Source organism: Aquarana catesbeiana, linkage group LG03 (assembly GCF_042186555.1).
Source record: "Aquarana catesbeiana isolate 2022-GZ linkage group LG03, ASM4218655v1, whole genome shotgun sequence".
NCBI classification, from domain to species: Eukaryota; Metazoa; Chordata; class Amphibia; order Anura; family Ranidae; genus Aquarana; species Aquarana catesbeiana.
In genome coordinates, this window is record NC_133326.1 from 18399855 (window position 1) to 18425918 (window position 26064).

General features: G+C 43.0%; 1 protein-coding gene across 1 annotated transcript; it reads left to right on the top strand.

Moving 5' to 3' along the window:
• Window positions 1-807: 807 nt before the first annotated feature.
• On the top strand, window positions 808-24442 carry LOC141134413 (uncharacterized). Its single transcript, XM_073623971.1, has 3 exons — window positions 808-1061; window positions 22254-22413; window positions 23407-24442. The coding sequence occupies exons 1-3, from the start codon at window positions 839-841 to the stop codon at window positions 23834-23836; spliced, it is 813 nt and encodes a 270-aa protein (XP_073480072.1). The 5' UTR covers window positions 808-838; the 3' UTR covers window positions 23837-24442.
• The last annotated feature ends 1622 nt before the right edge of the window (window positions 24443-26064 follow it).

Genomic DNA, 26064 nt, shown 5'->3' on the forward strand with positions numbered 1-26064 from the left:
AATCAGGGACAGTTGGGGGGCTATGGTCTGAACCTGGTCTGAGTCAGCGTAACTTCTTTTATATTTTATAAAAGAATTGGGATATGTATTGTGTTTTTTTGCATTAAAATAAAAAAAAAAGTGTCTTTTTTCAAAAAAAAATTTGCGTTTGAAAAACCGCTGCGCAAATACCGCGTGACATAAAAAAAAAAAAAATGGCAAAACTCACCAATCTGGGGCCTCTGCTTTAAAAATATATATAATGTTTGGGGGTTCTAAGTAATTTTCTAGCAAAAAATACTGATTGTTATGCTGGCCATACACTATACAGAAAATCGGCCGAACCCATTTTCGAAAAACGAACGTTCGACCGTGACCGCAAACGATCGTGCCATCATATAATGACCGATAAATTGTTCAGTGGACATGAATAAATCATTTTTGTTCGTTTTTTTACATATACCTAGTGCAGACAGTTCGGACGGGAAACACATTAACCTTGCAATTTATCGTACGTTCGGCAGAAATTTTCCAAACTTCCCGTTCGTTTTTTCCCCACAAAAACGTCACAAACGATTATCGATTTGTGCCCATTAACTTGCCGAAAAACGAACGAAGTGTCTATACGAACGATTTTTCGGCCGATTTTTCGTATAGTGTATGGCCAGCATTACATGTAAACAAAAAGTGCCAGAAAAGGCCTGGACTGGAGGTAATTAAAATGGGCCCGATCATGAAGGGGGGGGGTAAATCTTCCAGCTACTTTGAGCCGCTTTCCAGTCTTTATTTTATCCTGTTATGATCCCTGCTCATCCTAGCCTAGACTTTGCTGCTCCTCCCCCCCCCAAGCACATGTCACATGTCCTGTGTGTATAGAGAACTAAAGATGGCAGCTAGAAGGGAGAGATCTGTGCTGTGCAATGAGCAGATCATCGGTCTTGTCAGGGAACGTCCTGCAATATTTGACACTTCAAATGCGGCATATAAAGACTGCAGCCAACAGGACGCGGCATGGCGGGAAGTCGCGTGCATTTGTTTTCAGAATTGGGAATCTTTATCGGCCACAGAGCAGTCCAAAAATAGTAAGTTCTCTTGTCTTTTTATATATATGATTTTAGCTCTACTTGCAATATGTTATATAAAAAAAATATTTTTATTTATTCCCCAACATGGGACTTTGGTACAAACCTTACTGAGGTTTTTCAATCAACTGTGTCGTATGCAGACCCTCGTTCACCAATTTTTGGTTTGCTAAAATGATCTCCCAAATTATTATTGTTATTACTTTTTTGTGTGGCATGATATTGAAAACCTGTTTTCTATATACACTGAAATATTATACAAAATATAATATATATTATACTTCCGGTTTGTTTACATGTAACAATCAAGTATTTTTTTTAATATTTTATATATATATATATATATATATATATATATATATATATAATTTTTTTTTTTTTTTTTTTTAAAGCAGAGGCCCTAGAGATAAATTGGTGGGTTTTGCAAATTTTTTTTTTTCCTTATTGTGAAATAAAAAAAAAAAAATATATATATATATATATATATATATATATATATATATATATATATATATATATATATATATATATATATCTCGCAATAAGTGTATATTAATTGGTTTGGGCAAAAGTTATAGCGTCTACAAGCTATAAGAAAGATTTATGGCATTTTTTTTTTTTTTTTTACCAAAAATATGTAGGTTGGACTTGATGGACTTGTGTCTTTTTTCAACCTCACCTACTATGTAACTATGTAAATATGTAGAATATATATTGGCCTAAATTTAATGAAGAAATGCTGTGTTTTAAAAACATTTTTGGGGATATTTAGTATAGCAAAAAGTAAAAAATATTTTTTTTTTTCAAAATTGTCGCTATTTTTTTTGTTTAAAGCGCAAAAAAATAAAAACCGCAGAGGTGATTAAATACCACCAAAAGAAAGCTCTATTTGTGGGAAAAAAAGGACATGAATTTTGTTTGGGTACAGCGTCGCACGACCGCGCAATTGTCAGTTAAAGCGACGCAGTATCGCAAAAAATGGCCTGGTCATTAAGCGGGAAAATCTTCCGGTCTGTAAAGTAGTTAAATACCACCAAAAGAAAGCTCTATTCATGGGGGGGAAAATGATACAAATTTAGTTGGAGTACAGTGTTCCATGACCGCGCAATTGTCATTCAAAGAGTGACAGCGTTGAAAACTGGTCTGGGCAGGAAGGGGGTGAAAGTGTCCTGTAGGCAAGTGGTTAAATACTCCTCCAACCTTCCCATGAATCTCTCCCCCCAGCACAGCAGACCCCTATTTAGGTACAAACCATCTATAGCATATAGGTTGTACCCATAGGCGTGTGCCGGGTCTGCTTGGACACACCCTAATCCCCCAGTGTGGTGCTGATTCCCCCTTCTTCCTGTCTCCCCCCCTGCAGAGCTGCCAGCTTCCCTCGTCTCCCCAAAGTGGCTGGCAAATATTAAATTAACCAGACCCTTCCTTTTCTGAATGCACACAGTGAGCGATCTGTACCGATTGCTCCTGTCTTCATTCTTAACTGAAGCATAGTAAACTACACTATATTGTCAAAAGTATTGTGACGCCTGCCCTTAGTCCGTAGGGTTCAATATTGAGTTGGCTCACCTTTTGCAGCTATAACAGCTTCAACTCCTTCTAGGAAGGCCGTCCACAAGGTTTAGGAGTGTGTCTATGGGAATGTTTGACCATTCTTCCAGAAGCGCATTTGTGAGGTCAGGCCACTGATGTTGGACGAGAAGGCCTGGCTCACAGTCTCCACTTTAATTCATCCCAAAGGTGTTCTATCGGGTTGAGGTCAGGACTCTGTGCAGGCCAGTCAAGTTCCTCCACCCCAAACTCGCTCATCCATGTCTTTATGGACCTTGCTTTGTGCACTGGTCCAAATCATTTGGTGGAGGGGGGATTATGGTGTGGGGGTTGTTATTCAGGGTTTGGGCTTGGCCCCTTAGTTCCAGTGAAAGGAACTCTTAAGGCGTCAGCATACCAAGACATTTTGGACAATCTCAACTTTGTGGCCCCTTCCTGTTCCAACATGACTGCACCATAATCCCCTCTTCCACCAAATGATTTGGACCAGTCCACAAAGCAAGGTCCATAAAAACATGGATGAGGGAGTTTGGGGTGGAGGAACTTGACTGGCCTGCACAAAGTCCTGACCTCAACCTGATAGAACACCTTTTGAGAGGAATTATGCCGCGTACACACGGTCGGACTTTTCGTCTACAAAAGTCCAACGGACGCTGACGGACTAAAGCTGGCTGGTAATCCGATCGTGTGTGGGCTTCTCCGGACTTTCAACGGACTTTTTTAGCCTCAAATCCGACGGACTTTAGATTTGAAGCATGCTTCAAATCTTTACGTCGTAACTACGACGGACCCCGAAATCCGCTCGTCTGTATGCTAGTCCGACGGACAAAAAAACGACGCATGCTCATAAGCAAAAACTAAACGGAAGCACTCGGTCTAGTAAAACTAGTGTTCGTATTGTAGGTAGCACATTCATCACGCTGCAAAATCTGTGATCGTTGAATGCAGCGCATTTTATTTCTTCTTTACGAAGGCTCTATAAAGAACGAAGGTGTTTTGCTGTTCATAATCAGAGTTCTCCCAAACTGATTTCTGGATTCTTTTTCTCTTTGATCTCATGAATGATATAGTATGCATTTTAAAAACAATGTTTCCATACTAATAATACTTTTTCCCCTTTTTTTTTTTTTTAGGTTTGTAAAGTTAACACAAAGAACCCATTATTATTTTTTTTTTTTTTATAGTGATTATTTTTTAGTTTTTAGATAAAGTTAAACCAAAGCACCGTTTTTGGTTACGTAAATTTTTTGATTTTCAAGACTTACCACTTGAACATTATTAACATTAGTAATGTATTTTTGGTGTGTTTTTTTTCAAACTCAATGAGATTGTTGTCCCTTGTTAATTTAACATTGTGTGTAAAATCAATGATTTCAAAGAAAACACATAAAGTCTTTTGCTAAACTCAAAAAAGATCCATTTATTCATGGTCAAAATAAAATAAAGAGGAAGTCAACGCTGGAAAAAGTCGGTGTACCAGAAAATTGGGATCTTGCGGAGTCCATATAAGAGGGAGCACAATCTGGTCCAAGAATCCCAGAGATCAACAGCACCAGCAGATGATCTAGATGTCCCCAGACTGTGGTCCTACAACAGCCTGCGTCTTCTGTCAGACCAGACTGAACCCAGGTCATCATTTTCTTCTCTTCCCTGCAGCCTTTCCTCCACGCTGCCCTGCAGCCTTCCCTGTAGCCTTCTTTTGAGGCTGTGGCTCTGGTGTTTCAGTTGTGGCAGGAGGAGGAGGAGGAGGAGGAGGAGGGGGGGCTGCCTCATGTAGTTGGGTGTTTTGTGTTAGCGTGCCCTGCAGCCCCTTATGGATTGTTTCCCCAAATAGGCGCTCACAAATGAGGCGCTGCTCCCAATCCATCTGAAGAAGCCTGCTGGCTAAGTAGCAGCCATAGGATTCTTCCGCTTCGGGGGGGCTCCTTAAAAAACGGGTGGCCTCTTGCATGAGGCGCAGGGATGCGTCCTGTGTGACCATCCCCTTCCTGGCCCTTTTTTTGGGAAGGTGGAGGGGAGGCACTTGGGATTCGGTCAGGCTCCTACTGGGCCCAGCCACCTCACTTGGCCCAGCCACCTCACTTGGCCCAGCCACCTCACTGGGAGCAGCCACCTCACTGGGAGCAGCCACCTCCTGCCTGACACTGGGCCCAGCCTCCTCCAGGATGATGGTGAATCCGGCCTCCTCCAGGCTGTCCATGGGCCTGGTCTCCTCCTGCCTGCCACTTTCCCCACATTCCTCCTGGATGGACTCATCCTGTGTATAAAAAAAGGACAATAGTTTGAGTATATTTTTTTGGGTTCATCAATGACACACAGTTTGCTTCTCATGAATAGCAAATTCAATGTGAATACTTCTCTTTAATAAAAGAGTCTAATCAGACACCATAATTATTTCAAGCAGGTGCCAAACATATTTAGCCACTACTGTCAATTGATATGTATACACAATTTTGAGTGCCAAATTATTTTAGACAATTATAACATCCAGTTAACATCATTAATATTAGTACAGTAAATATTTGTTAAAATAATTTACCTGACTCCAGATGGTCATATCTGGTTCATCCAGGATGGAAGACCCAGCTTGCTCCTCATCAGCCTCTGCTGGGGTGGAGGGAAGGGTGGAGGGAAGGGTTGAAAGTGATGGCCTGGCTTCATTCTGGTCATCCAGAAAACGGAGTTGATTATAGTACCACAGCCTGGGTACATAAACATCATCTGCTGATGCTCCTGATCTCCTTGATTCCTGGATCTTCTTATGCTCCCTCTTATACATGTTCCTCAAGACCCCAATTTTCTTGAGCAATGTCTCCATTGTTGCTTCCGGGATGGTCGCCTGGACAAAGGCCAGAAGTCTCTCCAGCGTTGACTTCCTCACATGCTTAGCATAATACTGAGGGTGTTTCACCTCCCACAAATTCCTCATCTCTCGATATTTGGAAATAAAAGATGTAAGGAACTCTGGATCCTTAAATAGGGGATTCATTATATTCTGGAAAAGATGAAGTCACAAGACAAAAAACACTTTTATGATGGGTTTCGGCTAACCCCTCATCATCTTCTCCCTATGTAGGCCTCATCAATCTATCAAGCCATATAGGCCGCTTGCTACAAAGTCATGACCATAAAAACCAAAAAAAAAAATATATATCTAAAATTACCTTCGTTTTGTAACGTCCAGGTCCACTATCACCTACCACAGAACGTACGTACGACACGTGCGCAAGGCTCTTTATACACTACGCATGTGTGAAACTCCGCCTGCGTCGCCCGCCCCTGACGTTCGAAATTAACTCATGTTCTCCGCCCCCTAATTCGACGCACAGAACGTACGTACGACACGTGCGCAAGGCCCCTCTTTATACACTACGCATGTGTGAAACTCCGCCTGCGTCGCCCGCCCCTGACGTTCGATTTTAACTCATGTTCTCCGCCCATTTTTTGTTACGGCGCGTAGTGGAGTTAAAGAATGGCGGAGACACCTGAAATGTTGACGACCTCAGGTAGTGGAGACAGCCCGGAGGCTGGAACGTCAGCGAAATCTATGAGGCCTAGATTTAAGGCCTCTAATATGAGTTTTAAAGAGATGGTGGAGATGGTGGCCATTCTTCACAAAGACGACTATGATGGCAATTATGGGCCGTACGCACGGCCAAATTTGCGCAAGGCCAAAATAATGGCGAAGGTCGTGGAGACTTTGCAGGCATCTTTTGGGGTCCAGCGCTCCAAAGATCAACTGAGAAAAAGATGGTCTGACCTGAAACTCAGGGAGCCGGATCAATACCGACGTATCCGGAAAGTTCTTAAAAAAAGTAAGTACTTGTCGTGTTTTTCTCTTGTGTTTATTACCTTGTATACTGCTCCATGTGCTTTTCCTTCCTATACGATTTTTTGTTCATCGTTTTAAACGATCTTTTAATAAACCTCGTTACATATCTATAGATAGATCGATATATATATATATATATATATATATCTAGAGATATATATATATATATATATATATATATATATATATATATATATATATATATATATATATATATATATATATATATATATATATATATATATATATATATTTTGAGAGATATAGATATAGAGAGAGAGAGAGAGAGAGAGAGAAATATATAGAGAGAGAGAAATATAGAGATAGGTAGATAGATAGATATAGAAATGTAAAACATTCTTTTTGAAGATTTGAAGTTATCTTAATTTTTTGGCTTTACATTTAGTTAGATATTTAGAGATTTTGTTCCAGATATAGAGAGAGATCAAAAGATTATTAACTATATTTTGAGATATTGATATCTATCTATCCGATATGTCTTTCTAATTTTAAATATTGAGGTAAAATAGGAACTCTACACAAACCACTTCATTACAAATGTTGGAAAATTACTATGTACTAAAATATCTGTGTGCTAATTAGATTAATAATTTTTTGTTTCACATAGGGGAAAAATCACTCAGCCAACAACCAGAAGACAGTCCACCCCAAGCAAAACATGATTGGGAAATAAGCCCAAGTCCTATTGAGGATGTGGAGGAAGGAGAGGTGGGCGACATGGGCACCCCACCAGGTGAGTGTCTGACACACCAGCTTACGTTAATCTATGCATGGCTGCCTTTTGTTTAATGTAATTTGTCTACTCTATTTTAGGGGATCTGGTTGTGCTTCATTCAAGCAATAGTGCCACCCCCGAGGATGTGGAGGAATTAGGCTACATGGGCACCCCACCAGGTCAGTGTCTGAGACAACAGCTTTATTTATGGTAAGGTAAACTATGTATGTGTGCATATTTCTAAATACATTTTTTGGTTTCATTCCACTTTAGGTACAACAACAAGAAGTGACTATTTCACCTCTGAAAGTGCCCAACGGCTAATTGGTCAAATAATGGCCTGGAATAAAGACATGGATGAAATGCGGAATCGGCTGGATCGTATGCAGCAGGAAATGAAGGACATGATTGATGTTTTGGGTCGAATCTAAATGCCCTTTTTTAAACCCCAAAACATCAATCATGTCCTTCATTTCCTGTTTTGCTGACCCCATTCTGGGCCTTCTCTTTTTTTTTTTTGGCAGAACATAAATGGCTGTTTAACCTAATGTAAAAAAGGAGGGCTGTTTCTCGTAAATACCTCAAAAATCCACAAAAAAATAAAACTTGATTTTCAAAAAAACACAAAAAAAAAAAAAATAATTGATTTTAAAAAACCAAAAAAATCAAAAAATTGTTTTTAAAAAACCAAAAAAAAATTAAAAAACTTGATTTTAAAAAAACAAAAAAAATTTAAAAACTTGATTTTAAAAAACCAAAGAAAATTAAAAAACTTGATTTTAAAAAAACAAAAAAAATTAAAAAACTTGATTTTAAAAAACCAAAAAAAATTAAAAAACTTGATTTTAAAAAAACAAAAAAAATAATATACAAACTTTATTAAAAAAAAATAAAAACAAAAATAACTTGATAAAAAAAAAAAAACATAAACAAAAAAATTGCTTTAAAAAAAAAAAAAAACAAAACAAAACTTGATTTTCCCAAAACAAAAAAATAAGCCTGTTTGTGAAAATCAAAAAGCCAAAAATATTTTTTTGTGGATTAGGTATAAATATTTAGATATAATTATATTTTGCTACATTATTAAGATATCATTCTATTTTTGTCTATGAACATTTTAGACTAAATGCAGAACTGAATGCATAACAACCATTAATAAAAACATCTCCTTATAGGAATTAAATAAATGTGTGGTTTGTTATTTCAAGGCTCAGTATCATTTTAGTTATAATTGTAAAAAAGTTGTTTACAGTGGCAATGGAGCTTATTTAGACATTTAAAATTACAATACAGTTGGCACTACAACTGCTCGACCATAACCTAGGAGACAGCCCAAAAGAAAGGCAAGCAATAAATATAATGCAAGATTTCATCAATAATTTTTTTATTGTCAAAAATTATATATCCTGGCCCATTGCAATGGCCCCCCTACCCATAAAATAATTAACATATTGCTGTCTAACTTGACGGGCACTTTGGGGGGCCAAGCCAGTACGGACAGTATCCAGGCCTGTAAGGTTGGCTTCTATTTGTCCGGCCTCAGGCCCAACTGTGCCTATATAATTTGGAGAATGCTTATTTAAAAAGTTGTGCAGAATGCAGCACGATAAAATGATAAAATTAAGTTTGTATTCCGCCAAATTAATGGCTGTTTGAAACAGGTGGAACCGGCTGGCCAGAATTCCAAACGCATTCTCAACCACTCTTCTAGCTCTGGCCAGCCGGTAATTAAAAACCCTCCTCTCCGGGGTGAGGGTTCTTTGGGGGAATGGCCTCATGAGGTGCTTGCTGAGAGCAAAGGCTTCATCGGCAATGAAGACAAAGGGGAGTCCTTCCACGTTATCCTCATCAGGTGGCAATCCCAGGCCACCACTCTGGAGACGCTGGCAGAACTCCGTCTGGGCAAATACTCCTCCATCCGACATCCGGCCATTCTTCCCCACGTCCACATATAAAAAATCAGTGTGCCGACACCACCGCCATTAAAACAATACTGTGGAACCCCTTATAATTAAAATAATATGACCCCGAATGGGGTGGTGGCACAATGTGGACATGTTTCCCATCTATAGCCCCTCCACAATTGGGAAAGTCCCAACGGCTGGCAAAATGGGATGCCACAGTCTGCCATTCCTGTGGCGTTGAAGGAAACTGGGAAATCAAACAAGAAAACCAAAATCAATTAATTTGGAAGCTAACATTGCAAGAAAATTAGACAATTAAAAACATTATTCCCCAGCATCAGTATAACATTCAATAATTTAATTGTTCTGGAATAACTAATATGGAAAGGCACACTTATCAGATTGCTCACCCCCTCTGATGGAACATTGATTACATTTTAGGGGGTTGTGAAATCCCTAAAAAAAATTACTTTTAGGACACGCAGGAATTTAGGGACTAAAAAGGCTACAAGACTGCAGTTGTCGCACTCTGCAGGTGCAGTTGCTAACCAGCTTACAGTAAATGAGGTAATGTAAAAAGGCATTCATGTTGCAAGGAGTACACAATCACATGCAAGGGCAATTAATGAAAACACTTTGAGGCTTGCATATGATTTGATGATGGAAATCAGCAGAGCTTCTGCTCATTTACTAAAGCACTGGAACAAATGCACTTGTAGAGTGCACATGCATTTTGCAAAGTGCAACATATATTTGCTTTAGACAAATCAACACCACAGAACATTCAAGCAAATTTTAACGAGGGTGGGGGTGGGGGGGTTGTGAAATCTAGATAATTGCTCATTAGCAGCACACTATTTGGAGTGAGTTTAGGTGGGGGGGGGGGGTTGTGAAATCTAGATAATTGCTCATTAGCAGCACACTATTTGGAGTGAGTTTAGATGGGGGGGGGGGTGGGGGGGTTGTGAAATCTAGATAATTGCTCATTAGCAGCACACTATTTGGAGTGAGTTTAGGTGGGGGTGGGGGGGGTGGGGGGGTTGTGAAATCTAGATAATTGCTCATTAGCAGCACACTATTTGGAGTGAGTTTAGGTGGGGGGGGGGGTGGGGGGTTGTGAAATCTAGATAATTGCTCATTAGCAGCACACTATTTGGAGTGAGTTTAGGTGGGGGGGTTGTGAAATCTAGATAATTGCTCATTAGCAGCACACTAAATACACTCAAACAAAATACATTCCAAATGAGTAGACTAGGTGGATATGTTCCCATCACTTCATGCTGGGAAGGTTATTGAAGGAAAATATACATGCATGACAAAAAATAACAGGAAAAAATTCCAGCATGTGTGAGGATAAAAAGGGGACATTCACACTATATTGCAATGATGGTAAGTAGTGTTTGAAGCAAGAAATACATCACATTATCAAAGATTACATAAAAGAACATGTGATGCTAATAAAAGAAAAATATCTTACCTTAATATAGTCCTTCTGCAGGACCTGTATGATGGCAGAACAGGTCTCTGGGATAATGATCCCCAGAGCCTGGGGGGAGATGCCTGTCGAGAACTTAAGGTCCTGCAGGCTTCTCCCTGTGGCCAAATACCGCAAGGTAGCGACCAGCCTCTGCTCCGGAGTGATGGCTTGCCTCATGCAGGTATCCTGCCTGCTGATATAGGGGGTCAGCAAAGCCAACAAACGGTCAAAAACGGGGTCCGTCATCCGGAGAAAGTTCCTGAAATCCTCAGGATTATTCTCACGGATCTCACGGAGCAAAGGCATGTGACAGAACTGGTCACGCTGAAGCAACCAATTCTTGGTCCATGAACTCCTCCTCACCCTGTTCATGGACTGGTCTTGGGCTGAAGAATAAACTACAGCACCAAGCACATACAATGCACGAGCTCGACGACGAGTACGTACAGGTAACATGGCTTCAAAACGGTCGGCTGGTCAGAACGCACTAAACAGAACGCACTGAAGAACAGCAAGGCCTGTGAAGAACGACCTGAAAATCAGGAACGAGCGGCCAATAAAACAAAGATTTCTCAATGCCAACTGACCAAACGCACTGAAAAGCAGATACAAACCTCACAAGCACAGACTGAACAACAGTTAAAACGAACTGAAAAATACGAGTCTCACAAGCGCGAATCGTCTCTCACCAAACTTCTACTAACACGAGATAAACACGAGATTAGCAGAAGGAGCCCAAAGGGTGTCGTACGGGCTATTGAACTTCCGTTTTATAGTCTCGTCGGACTTGGTGTACGTCACCGCGTACTAGGCTGTCGTACTTTTGTGTGGTCGTGTGTGTGTAAGTCCGTTCGTAAGAAAGTCTGCCGCAAGTCCGCCGAAGGTACGTCGGAAGTATGTCGGACAGGCTGTCGGACTTTTGTAGACGAAAAGTCCGACCGTGTGTACGCGGCATTAGAGTGGAGACTGCGAGCCAGGCCTTCTCATCCAACATCAGTGCCTAACCTTTACAAATGCACTTCTGGAAGAATGGTCAAACATTCCCATAGACACTAGATTAATCGTTAAAGAATGAGATGGTTATTCTTCCCCCTTCGCGATCTTAAAGGAGAAGTACAGCCTGAGCTCGTTTGGCTGGGCTTCTCTTATGGGCCACAGGAGGGCAATTCATGGTCTCCTGGCTATGACTTTCTGACAGGCTTCCGTTGTGTACAATCACAGCAAGAGCTGGGTGGGGGGGGCGCATACGCACGATCTAAACCCGGAAGTGGGCAGTGACGTACAGTGACGTCGCTTTGCTTACAGCCGCCCCCGCTCTCCCACAGTACATTGTGGGTGGCCAGGAAGTGGTTAATGATCTTTATACACTTTCCGTCACTTGCTCCCATATAATTCGGGGAAATTGCATTGCTTCCAAAAAACTTTGGCTATGTTGGCTCAATCTTCCTTTTGTAGGTTTCTTCATTGCCACATTCTTCAGTAGACATGTGCACTGACACAAAGTTTGTTCATTTTCGTTTTCGTTTTTTTGCTTTTTTCGGAAATTCAAAAATTTGGAAATTCAAAAATTCGGAATTCGGTTATTTCGGGAATTTGCGAATTTTAAATTTTCGGATTTCCGTATTTTTGGATTTTCGGAATTTGAAAATTTGGAAATTTCAAAAATACGAAAATTCACAATTCGGAAATCCGAAAATTCTCAATCCAAAAATTCGAAATCCGAAAATTCATAAATTCGAAAATCTGGAAATGCGGAAATCCGAAAATTGGAAATTCTGAAATTCAGAAATTTGGGAAATTGAAAAATCTTCAGTACATTCCATGAGCCTCTGCAAGTATCATATAGATAATATAACTTGCAGTCCAGTGCCGGGACAAGGTCATCTAGAGCCCAGGGCGAACATGCCAAACTGCACCGCCCCCCCTTCAAAAAAAAAAAAAAAAAATAGGGCTAATCTACATACTTGGTGTGGATAAGTGTGGCGCTAAAAAATTTTATGAATGTACGTTAGTGAGCAAAGTCAAACAGAATAGCCTCTGAGAGACGGTATGCACAATAAAGTATATTAGTGAAACTTTATCAAAAGTGAGAGTGACAGCAATATATACCCTAGAGTGGTAGAATAAAAACACCTAAGTGGAACATATATGAGATGTTAGCCAACACTACCAAAAACCAATGTGAATAGGATATATATAAAAAAATCTTGTGACTACTACACATCCCAATAATGGGAAGGAGTAGTAAAAATAACTAGAGGTGAAACAAGAAAAAGTGAAGCAAATATGAAACAATAAGATATAATATGATATCAGATTTTAAAATATCCTAAAACTGTAATGTCCCCAAATGTGAAAACAAAACAAATAGTGAAAAAACAAAATCTAAAATGTTGCAATTGTAGGCTAGAAACATGTGGACTGGGGCTAGAACACCAGACATAAACTTTTAAGTTACTAATATAACCAGAAGTCCAGAAACCAATGGGTATACATCTGGAAACGCAGACCGAAGAAATCAGCAGTAGCCGAAAAGAAGGAATGTGGAAATGGGAGTCCCCCAAATCCAAGGATGGCATCCACAAGATGGAATATCCAGCTTGTAAGTGAAAGGGATATGAAGAGGTACCCTTACCAGCAGTGATGGACTCCCAGCCGGCGGCTTGGGAGTCAAACAGGCTTGTAATGGAGCAAGGGAAACAGCTCTTTGTCCCCAATGGCAGGAGTTGATAGAAGGATAAAGGCACTCACCAACCGACACTCACTGATCTCACCGACTCTCGGCTTTGATGGTGCAGGGGAAGGGCTGTTCGCCAAAGAATGAACTCCATGCAGTGGGAGGAAATCCTCAAGGGAAAAAAAGGATCAAGAAGGGAGGCTCCCCATAGTGTAAATCAGCTTATCAAAAAGCTTTTATTTAAAATAAAATAATAAAAAATACACTTTGGCTCATGAGTATAACGGTTTAAAAAGCGCTTAAATCAAATGGTGGCAAGACAGGCATCACAAACCCTTAATCTACATACTTGCCCCCTAACCATTCCGCCTCTTCCCAGTACAGATCCCCCCCCTGCTGGAATCCCCCCTCCCAGCACAAATTCCCCCCCCCCCTCCTAGCACAAATCCTCTACCCCTCAGTATTCCTCTGAGTGCATATCCTCCCTCCCCCCACTCCAAATCCCCCTCCCAGCACAAGTTCCTACCCAATCAACCACCTAGCACAAATCATTCCCTCCCAACATTCCCCTCCTGGCACAAATACTCCCCAATCATCCCTCTTGGCACAAATCCCCCCCCCCCAAAAGAAAAAAAATTCCCTTTCCCCTGTACTGTATCACTTTTTCCAGCACAAATCTCCCAAATTCCACCTCGTAGCACAAATCCTCTTTGGCTATCCCCCCCCCCCCCCATATTTCCTCTCCTATAACAATTCTTACGCCTGCCACCCCCCCCCCCAAATTCCCCCTCCCAACACAAATCCCGCCACCAATCTCCTTGTAGCACCCTCCTCACTTCACAGGATACTACAGTGCCCCTCCTGCCCACCCCTTGTCCTAGCCCTGCTTGCAGTTGATTTCCCAACCATATATTTATATAATGCAGACTTGCAAACGAATGTCCTGTGGCCAAGTACCTTGACGTGGAGATTTCGCTATATACGTAATCAATCTCACCTGCGCTAATACGCGCCCTTTCAGTATAAGGCATCTTTAAACAGCCCGCGTCTCCCGCATTTCCCCAATAAACAGACATAGTCGCCTTCCCGATGTTGTCGCTCAAACCCAACTGCCCCGAATCTCTGAGCAAATTTTATTCATATAGCCTCATGGTTTCACAATCGACCAATCAAGCACAGGCATTCCTTCACACAGGAGGGGTTATACAACAACCAATGAACAATGACTAGGGGAGTCTTTTGGGCGTGTCTTGGGGGGGGGGGGCAGCATGTATAATCTCCCACCCCTTGTCTCTGTAAGCTATCTTCAGCTACACTAAGGCCCCTTTCACACTGGGGCGGCGGCGGCGGTAAAACGGTGCTATTTTTAATGCTGCTTTAACCGTCGTTTTAGTGGCGGTATTTGGCCGATAGCGGAGCTTTTTAACCCCCTGCTAGTGGCCGAGAAAGGGTTAAAACCACCGCAAAGCGCTGCTACGGTATAGCCGCGCTGCCCCATTGATTTCAAATGGCAGGAGCGGTGAAGGAGCGGTGTATACCTTCACCGCTCCAAAGATGCTGCTAGCAGGACTTTTTTTCCCGTCCTGCCAGCGCACCGCTCCGGTGTGAAAGCCCTCGGGGCTTTCATACTGGAGAGACAGCAGCGGCTCTTTCAGGGCGCTATTTTTAGTGCTGTAGTGCCTGCAAAGCGCCCCGTGTGAAAGGGGCCAAAGGAAGCTTGAGATCATGAACGATGTCCCCGACCATAAGGATTCAAAGACTCCCGTTTTTACCGTTTGGCGTGAATCCTTATTCTGTGTTGTTCAGAGAACAACGCATACCCGGACTATACTACCGTCCACTGTGGATGGGAGATTATCTGCAGGTGTACGCCACAGTCGTTGTCCCCCCCCCCAAATGTGTTGATCAGGCACACAGGGGTGACACAAGCATACATCCGCTAAACCAATAATGTCTTTGCAGAGCGAACACTCCCTCCCTCCCCCCCCAGACGATCGTTCTGTGCATCGCACAGGGGCCCTTCACTGTCGGACATCTCCCCACTCCGCAAACACTTCTCTACATCCCCAAGGAGCTTTCAACTACCAAAACGGATCTCAACCAGCGCCATTCTGCCCCAGTCAGCTCTTTAGAGTGGGCTGCGGGAGAACTAACACTGGGAGACACTATGACAATACATATTAAAATACATCTTCAGGGGCGTGGCTTAGCAATGGCCGAGTGAGGACGCGTTTGAAGAGAGCTCCTGGCCACCCCGATTTGCCCCGCTATACTGACGGCATTATCTGTACATCAGAGAGGCATGATAACCCCTAGACATTACCGAACAAGATCGGCAGCAGGAGGCAACTTTTTCCTCTACACCACGAAACGGAATTCAAAGATACTTTCGAGGATCAAAGAGAGTATCCCCGGGCGCCATATTAGCCGCGCCACGTGCACCGCGTTCACCTGGAATTACTATATCGGACTCTCCGTGCTCATCCACCTCATCTGCCTCCGCAGACTACCCCCGAAAAATACAGAGAGCTTGCTCTGCAAGCACGGCCAGCATGTCTCTCCAGCCGAGTGGAGTGTCAGACGGCATCCGAGAGATCCTGCAAGCACTCCGCATTGAAGAGGCACAGCAGAGACATCCAGGAAGTTAGGGAGGGCCTGCATGCTCTCACGAACCGCGTGGACTCTGGAGGAGCTACGATTTCATCCCTCACACACCGGATTGAAGTCCTAGAACGCTCACAGGTCTCCCAGACGAATACGGCCATAGACCTCCAGCTTCACTTAGAAGATTTGGAGGACCGCAGCCGACGCAACAACCTCAGGCTGCGGCCTTCCAGAAGCTACCGGAACGGAAGACTTGGCAGCGACAGTGAATGCTATCTTTCAGGAAATCCTGGGGGCTCCCCCACCTTCCCTAGAGTTGGATAGAGTGCACAGAACACTAGGCCCTAAATCACAAGACCCAGACAGACCAAGAGATGTACTTTGTAGAGTACATCACTACAACCAAAAGGAACTTATACTGCGGAAAGCCTGGGAACACGGAGCAGTAGAATTTGATGGCACAGCAATTAAAATTCTCCCTGATCTCTCAAGAGCCACTCTGCAGAGAAGAGCCTTGCTGAGACCAATATTGGACCTTGCCAGAAGACAGAACTGCACATACCGATGGGGATTTCCCTTGGCGGTTACTTTCCGCAAATCTGCTACCTCCTTTACCTTACGTACTCCTGCAGACCTACCAGCCTTTTTTGTTTTTCTGGGAGTGGAACCGATTCAAGTTCCAAATTGGTTGACCATCCTTCCTCGTAACACAGGGCGCCCAGGATCTTCCGCTCATCCTCCCAACCAACTCCCCCGCCGACAACGGTCCAGGAGGAGAAATCGATCGCCCTCTTCTGAGGGATCTCGGGAGTCATGATCTTTCTAACAAAAAGTTGCCCGGAGAAGACATCCGCACGCAGCTAAGTTTTTTTTCACCCCTATTCTCGGAGGTATGACTGCGTCCTACTGCTCAATTGTTAAAATGTTTTCCCCCCCTCCATGAAAAGAAGACAAACTAACATCGTCAACCGAGGACCTTAACTCTCCGCTCACCGTTCTTATTGATCTACTGCTGATGTCCCCGGTTTGTTTGGTTATGACAAGGTCACGACTGAGTCTGCCATGACAGAACACTGAGGCCGCCCCGCTCGGGGACTAACACAGAACAACACGGACACCCCTGGGGAAGGTTTCCGGCACTCAAGACCCTGTGGTAAGACTTAACTACTCTGGTTCTTTGCATATACAAATCGGTATGAACTTTACCTATGTTGCTGGACACTTTTCCCAGAGACTACTACATTATCTGAGAAAATTTCCCTGATGAACATTAGAGAGGTTCCGAAGGGGAAAGCTGCCTGTTTTTTTTTTTTTTTTTGGCATGCTCTCTGTTCGTTCTTCTTTTCTTTTACTACAAATCCATGCACTTTGGGAACTATATGAAGTTTGCTCTTACAGCAATTGATTCACTTTACTTTACAGGGTAAACCCTCCTGGTCCGTCGTGTAAGTTGAGCACAATGTACACTGACATAAGACTTGTGTAGAAAGGGAACAAGCTTAGAGTACATGCCTCCAGCTTTTATCCAGTGAGATAAGGGGTAGTTCATGGTATGAATGTTATATCTGTTTTGTTTCATACTTGCGCTGTGTCGGAGCAATATATCTTATTTCTATAGAACATGGGGCACATATCACACTAAATAGGTTATATTTTATTTTATATTGTTTACTGTTCTTATATGTCTGTTAGATCTTTACATGCTTGCTGCAGACTGTTTGCCGTCACCACATCAGTTTCTTACAACACCTCACACTTGGGGCGGGGAGGGATGGTCAGTGAGCACCTCACTGGCTGCTCCTTTCCACAAACCCGATTAGGTATTCGCTCGTTACCCAGACTGGTTCTGGGGAGCGTCTCAGCACTTAGAGTGCCTCTTCACTAGTTTGAAGTGTAATAACCCTTTATAGGGTGCACTATCTACTGTTTTCTTCTTCTCTTCTCCCTATTCTTCCTCCATCTTACCCACTAACCAATCCTCTCTTCTAAACTCAATCCTTACTTCCACCTACCCCCCGCCTTCTCCCCTATCCCCCCCCCTCCCCCTCCTCTACACCACAATGGAGGTTATTAATGTGATATCTTTGAACACCAAAGGCCTAAACATCCCAGAAAAGAGGCGCATGTTATTACATGACTTGCACCGACATAAAGCAGACATCGCCCTTTTACAGGAAACCCATTTTAGAGAAGACAAATTGCTTGTACTTAAGAACCGCACGTTCCCATTAGCTTATCATGCTACAAATCCGGAAAGCAAATCAAAAGGAGTATCTATTTTGTTCTCCAGCCGAGTCCCTTGGACTTGCCTAGATACAATAGCAGACCCAGCAGGTCGTTTCCTATTTTTAAAAGGCAAGATTGGGGAGGTGAAGGTGACCCTGGCTAACCTATACGCTCCTAACTCCTACCAAGATGTCTTTATTGCGGAAACTATCGAAAAATTGCTGAACTTTTCTGAGGGCCAGATGATACTAGGAGGCGATTTAAATGTTCCCATGATCCCCTCGGAAGACTCGTCCTCAAAACTTTCGAACTTTCCTCCTGGCTCCCGTAAACGCATTGATCAGGTCCTACATAAAGCGCAACTAGTGGACGTTTGGCATATTTTACACCCTACAGAAAGAGATTACACCTTCTACTCACAAGGTGTACTCTCGAATTGACTACTTCCTTATACCACACTCACAACTTCACTCTGTCAGGACCTCCACAATAGGTTCTATCACGTGGTCTGACCACGCGCCAATCTCCCTCTCCTATGCTCTTACTGATTCTCACACCTCAAAAACGAAATATTGGAGGCTGAACGAAAGCCTCTTGCATGATACCGAAGTAATAACAGAGATAACCAGAGAGCTTCAGTACTACTTCCAAACAAATGACACAGCAGACTGTACCCCCGGCATTGTGTGGGAAGCTCACAAAGCAGTCATAAGGGGATTACTCATTAAACATGGCTCAAGAATTAATAAACAACGGACCCAACAACTTAACTCATTGCTAGACGACCTCTGACGATTAGAATTAACTCATATAAAATCCCCATCTCCGCCCATAGACAGAACTACTTACCTGCAGATCGCAAATTAACGACCTTTTACAATTTAAAGCCAAAGCATCGATACAGATATGTAGGAAAATGTCATATGAATCGGGTAACAAATGTGGCAAACTACTAGCACGGTCCCTAAGAGACCAAAGACTGGCGACTTACATACCTTACATATCTTCACCGCGAGGAACTAAAATTTCCAAACCTCATGACATTGCCAGTGAATTTCAAAAATTTTACTCAACTCTTTACAACATAGCTGGGGCCCCCCAAAGCAAGAGGCCATACAAGACTACCTGACTTCTTCTCAGATGTCTAAATTGCCCGAATCAGCCAGGGAAGCCTTAGAAGACCCGATTACAAGCGAAGAAATACAAGGGGCAATAGCTTCATCCAAATCAGGGAAAGCTCCGGGCCCAGATGGACTGACCATTTTATACTATAAAACCTTCTTATCATCGCTTAGCCCATACATGGTGAAATTGTTTAATACGGTAGGCCCCACATCTCCTTTTTGCGGTGGAGTCGCTGCAAGCCCATATTGCAGTGATTCCAAAGGAAGGGAAAGACCCTTCCTCTTGCGGGAGCTATAGACCGATATCACTGCTCAATTCAGATCTCAAAATATTCACAAAAATCCTTGCAAACAGAATTCAACAACACTTACCACACTTGATCCATTTAGATCAAGTGGGATTTGTTCCCAGTTGAGAGGCTAGAGATAACACCACCAAGGTGCTTAATTTACTACATATAATAAATAAATCCCAAATTCCTTGCGTATTCTTGGGCACGGACGCGGAGAAAGCCTTTGACAGGGTGAATTGGAAATTTATGTTTGCAGTACTCCAGTACGTCGGATTTGAAGATCAAGTGATTCAACGGATCTCATCGATATACTGTAGACCCACAGCCCAGGTCAGAGCGAATGGTGTCTTATCGGATCCCTTTCACATATCAAATGGGACAAGACAGAGGTGTCCGCTCTCTCCCCTCCTTTTCGCCCTGTCACTGGAGCCCTTTCTCTGTACCGTTCGCAGGAACCCAGACATCGGTATATCAGTTGGGAATTCCCAACATAAAATTTCGGCCTACGCAGACGACATGTTATTCTCCCTTACCAACCCTGTGATATCCCTCCCAAACCTCTTTAGGGAAATCAAAATATATGGCACCCTTTCCAACCTTAAAATTAATTTTCAAAAATCAGAGGCGATGGGTATTAACCTCTCACAAACTCTCAAGACACAAGTCCAGACAAATTTTAAACTGAAATGGAACAACACGGCTCTGACGTATCTAGGTACTAATATCCCAACACACATATCAAAGATATTTGACCTGAATTTCCCACCTCTTCTCTCTAGGGTACGTGCTCTATTAAAAAAATGGTCGTCAGGCTTACATTCCTGGTTCGGCCACTGCAACATATTAAAAATGAGCATACTGCCAAAATTCATATATCTTATACAGGCTCTTCCCATACATATCCCAGCCACCTTCTTCCGACATGTACGACAATTGTTCTTTGAATTTATTTGGGCCCACAAACATCCTCGCTTGAAGAGATCACAACTTTCGCTGCCAAAGCAGTATGGAGGCCTAGCAGTTCCGGATGTTCGCAAGTACTACCAAGCAGTTCATCTTGGAAGACTAGTAGACTGGAACAGACACAGTCCCCTCAAATTATGGACTCAGATTGAGCAGAGTCAGAGCTCTATTCCTCTGACTAGGGCACCTTGGTGTTACGACACCCTACCTAAAGATATAAAATACCACCCTGTTATAGGACACACGATGAAAGTATGCGCCCTTCTGATTAAAAAGGGATCTATTTCATCCTCAAACTCGCCACTCTTCCCGATCTTGGGGAACCCTGACTTTACCCCGGGTTACCAGGAGGATCAATTTAAACAATTAATGGCGTCAGGCTTCACACAGGCTTCTCACTTCCTAAAACAAAAAAATTGGCCTAGCTTACAAGAACTCATGAACCCCACGGGTACATTCCAATTAAAATTCTTAAACGCCTTCCAGATCACTCACTTCTTCAGATCCCTCCCTCCACCACAAAACTTTGACCAACCCCTCACAACATTGGAAGAAATCTGTTCAACAGAAGGGACTTTACCACATACACTGTCGTGCATGTACAACCTCCTGATCACTCCCCCAGACACCTATTCACTAAAACAGATCGCGGACTGGGAACGAGACTTAAGCTATACCTTCAGCTCACAACAGAAGCAACGTATTATTCAATTTACATACAAATCTTCCATATGTACGAAAACACAAGAAACTAACTTCAAAATCTTGACCAGGTGGTACAGAACGCCCGAGAAATTAAGTAGAGTATTCCCGACGTCCTCCGATAGATGTTGGAGATGCCAGGAGGAATGAGGTACACTCCATGTGTTTTGGGACTGCCCCGATATAAAACAATATTGGGTGGGAGTCAAAAATATTATGCAGAAATTCACAGACCGGCAAATACCAGACGACCCGGCCTTTTACCTCCTTCATGTGTCAGAGGTGTCAGCAAAAATATATAAAAAATCAATTATCCATCATCTCCTTGATGCCGCTAAAGCTTGCATTCCGCTTAAGTGGAAATCCTCACAACCTCCGACAATTAAAATGTGGCTCAGAAAAGTTCAGGAAATCAATAAATTCGAAGATCTTATCCTGTCAGCTCGTAACCAACAGGAGAAATACTCAAAAACATGGTCACTTTGGAACATGTTTGTCTACTCGGATGAAGGCAAAGACATATTTGGTACTCCCAGATACAGAGGGAGATTAAGAAATAGGAAGATAGACCCCTATGTCAACTACAGCGTCCCGTTGGTGTTACATGAGTCATTTACGTATTTCTCTCTAGGTAACATAGACATAAAAAACTTGTGTTGTCACATTATCCTCCATCCCTACCCCCCCCCCCCCTTTCCTTCTCCCTCCTAGTCTATCTTGCTTCTTCTCCTATCCTATATTCCAACTTCCTATTTTAATTTCCGTCTGATTCTTTCTTTTCTTGCTCTGTGTTTTACACAGGGACAGGACTGATTTATTTTCCAAATAAAATGATAAGGGAAGACTACATTGTTTTCCAAGCCAGACGATGTATGTACAATTCCACTTAATAATTTCTTGTTCAATGATGTTATTTTCTTCATTGTACAGTTCATGTTGAACATATATCTGTATTGTATCAAATGCCCATCGACCCTTCCCTTTGACTAAATAAATAAAAAATTTGTGAAAAAAAAAAAAAAAAAAACATCTTCATAAAACTTCCACGACAACCTGAAATGAAAACATTAGTAAATGTAATATTGTCTTTTTTTTTTTTACAGTGAAATATTTGCAAAGAAGATGGAGGATTCTCAAAGACGGTTATCAAAGATTCCTTCTCCAACAGCGAAAGGCAACGAGGGGTTCAGGAGCAAAAAGAACACCCCTATACGCCCATGGACGGGAGCTTGAGTTTTTGAGGCCAGTCTTGGAATGGAGAGAGTAAGCAATCCTCATTCATATTGGCAGTTTCCCAATACTAACAAAAGCTATAATGCATATTATCAGGGTATTCTGACCACCGTCCCTTGACCACCTCCTACCCACCCCCCAGGTACCCCCCCTTTTAGAGAATACAGAACCAAGTATAATATTGTGCTACTAAGTGATTTGCACGGAATTTGTTAATGGTAATAAGAAAAACAGTAAAATAGATCCCCTGCAGTGAGCCACAATAGACCCCACCGTTGGCGGCCGGTCCCCCAAGGGGCGACGCGCCCCCCCAGCCTGCAGTATCTGCATTGTGCGGGGAGCTGGACCAGCAGGTCTCTACCAGGTCCGTCATCCCCTCACAAGCACGTGACCAGAGCCCGAGGCCCAGATCGGTCTCTTTTATGTTGTCCTTGGGGCGCAGACCACTGCGCCCAGCACCCTCCCACCCTGCGATACCAGCGAGTCAACACTTTTTCCATTGTTTTTCCGCCCCGGCCAATCAGGACAGGAGGCAGAAGACCAGGTCAACACAGAAGCCGCGGCACCTGGCACCGCCCATAGAGTGAATGTGGACCTCGAGGGGCCTGTCTGCGCTCCAGCCGCCACTGGACCCCACCCCAGCAACAATATATCCCCCACACAACCAACCATGAACTCCCCCCCCCCCCAGCAAGAATGAACTCCCTGCAACAAAATACCACCCCAGCAACAATTATAGACCCCCCCAGCAGCAACAACAGATCTCCCAGCAGCCAGCATCAATAGACCTCTTCCTTAACAGTTGATCCCTCCCAGTGACAATTGACCCCCCCCCCCCCACCACCAGCAGCAACAATAGACCTCCACACAAAATAGATCCCCCAGCAACCAGCATCAATAGACCCTCCAGCACTCCTTGCCATTAGATACATTCATTGCTGAATGTGCCGGAATTGCATTCCCTTGCGTTCCCGGTTAAAAAAAAGCCCTCTTATTATACACAATAAATTCTTTATATTTCAGAACACAAGCTAGCTGGGAAGACAGCCCACTCGATTCTGAAGAAGAAGAGGAGGAGGAGGAGTATTTGGAAGAGCATGCTTCCCAGGAAGAGCCGTTGGGGGAAAGTGGGTCAACTGCAAGGGCTGCTGACCCATTGGGAGAAGAGGACGATGAACCTGGGCCTAGCTGTGCCTACGCGCCTGCAAGAAGAGCTGCAAGGGGGAGTAGTAGGAGCGCTAAATTGATTGAAGAACTTTTAAAAGTCGTTGAGAAGCTGTCCCAGAAAATGGACGAGAGCCAAGATGAGGATGTAGCATTTACCAACTTGATCACGAGTATTGCCAGGAAAGTCCCTCCAGAGAGAAAACATGCTATGCGTATGGCTTTGCTGTCCATTGCACAGTCATTTGTGGACGGCACCTACCCCTGTTACCAGCCACCTCTGCATTGATGCATTGTTGATTATGTTTATGCACAGTTTTTTTTAAATTTTTATTTATTTTTCACAGCTGGGATTGCGTTGCTGTTTTTTCACAATAATCGAATACAGGGGTCTCCCACTCACTCCCATGGTATATCATTGGTCTTCAAGTGGCTGTACCGGGATGATATGCAGCTGCAGGCATCACCCGTTTTTTTAGAGCCGGTGGTCAGTATATTGTAACAGCAATCGGAGCCGCTCTGGCGAGCAGCGGGAGGGGACATTCCTACGCCTCCTACCGCGGCTTGCTCAGGCTCTCCAGTCCCACCGGGAGACCTGAGCAACCAACCGGAGCATCTGCCAGCTGGTCAGACAGTCGAACAAAGCCAAGATCAGCTTTGGTCAGTTTTCCACTATGGTAACCTAGAAGCGATGACCTGGCATCATGGGTTACCCGGATGTAAACATCCAGAAAGAGATTTCACCAAAAGTGGACTGAAGCGTTGCCACCATCCCATGCATAAATGTATAAAGAGAGGTCCCCAATGTTTACATCCGGGTAACCCGTGATGCCAGGTCATTGCTTCCAGGTTACCATAGTGGAGAGCTGATGTTTACATCCGTATAAAGAGAGGTCCCCCAAAAAAGAGGGATGGGACTTTGAAGGCAACTAAGTATAAGTACAAAAACCAAGTCTATAGTAACATAATTTATTAAGTATTTTAAAAAATCAATATGTATATAAACAATGCAATTTACTAGTTAAGAACAATATCAAAACAAGAACAAGAAATGACAATGATGTAGTCTCCTAAGTACAGATCAGGACCGACGCGTTTCAGGATTCTGTCCTTTCCTCAGGGGCAGTCTCTTATGGAAAACAGTGTACATCTGGTGTCAGACAGGAGTAAATTCGCTACTGGAAGTCAACCAAGGAAATACAGTCCAAAGCATCAGGCTCTGGCCGCCTTTTGGCAGTCAACACTTGAACCCAGTTTTATCAATCAATATTTGACCCCAAGGGACTGCCTTAGCCTGATGCTTTGGACTGTATTTCCTCTCACTTTCGGTTGACTTCCAGCAGCAAATTTACTCCTGTTTGACACCAGATGTACACTGTTCTCCATAAGGGACTGCCCCTGAGGAAAGGACAAGATCATGAAACGCGTTGGACCTGATCTCTACTTGGGAGACTACATCATTGTCATTTCTTGTTCTTGTTTTGATATTGTTCTTACCTAGTAAATTGCATTGTTTATATACATATTGACTTTTTAAAATACTTAAAGCGGGGGTCCACCTATCTATCGTTTTTTTTTTTTTTTAGTTCATTCACAAACTTTTCTTCTCAGCATTACATACTCACATATTGTGTGTAATATGTCCGCCTGTGTCAGATTTCGTCGGAAAGAATAACTTATATTATTCACTGCAGGCGGTTTCCATCTTCATTGTGGGCATTTGAAGCCCACAAGCATTTATTTCCTGGATGTGGTGAATGCTGTGCTCCCAGCATTCACCGCTCGTTCCTGCACATGCTCAGTGGCATCCTGGGAAGCCTGAGACTAGCTCCCAGGAGTCTGGGAGAGGCTAGAAACACGCCTACTCCCACGGGAGGAGAACCAGGAAGTGCAAAGAAGAATAGAAAAATAAAAGGTAATTACGAGGATTTAAATTTTTTTTAAACGGCATGACAGCATCTAGGCAAGGAAGAGAATATATACAGATATTGTTCAAAATTTGGGTGGAACCCCGCTTTAATAAATTATGTTACTATAGACTTGGTTTTTGTACTTATACTTAGTTGCCTTCAAAGTCCCAACACTCTTTTTGGGGGACCTCTCTTTATACATTTATGCATGGAATGGTGGCAACGCTTCAGTCCACTTTTGGTGAAATCTCTTTCTGATGTTTACATCCGGGTAAATCTTTTTGGGGGGCCTCTCTTTATACGGATGTAAACGTAGGCTCTCCACTATGGTGTTCCGGAAGAGATGACCTGGCATCACAGGTTACCCGGATGTAAACAGCTGCTCTCCATTACGGTAACCCGGAAGCAATGACCTGTCATCGCCTCTGGGTTATCCGGCTGTAAACCGCGCCATTTAAAAAAAAAACTCAAAAGCATTCGTAAACACCAATCTTAGTCTTTAGAATGCTTTTAAGTGCGGAGGAGGGGTTTGGGATCTTTTATATCTCAGATCCTTCTATAAGGAGTGCCTGTCGCATGCCTATTGCTGTCACAAGGATGTTTACAT

Excerpts from the sequence above, each read along its gene's own strand:
- LOC141134413 (XM_073623971.1), top strand. The coding sequence starts at position 839 with ATGTCCTGTGTGTATAGAGAACTAAAGATGGCAGCTAGAAGGGAGAGA. Across the intron at positions 1,062-22,253 it reads CACAGAGCAGTCCAAAAATA|TGAAATATTTGCAAAGAAGA; the intron begins GTAAGTTCTCTT and ends TTTTTTTTACAG. Across the intron at positions 22,414-23,406 it reads CCAGTCTTGGAATGGAGAGA|AACACAAGCTAGCTGGGAAG; the intron begins GTAAGCAATCCT and ends TTTATATTTCAG.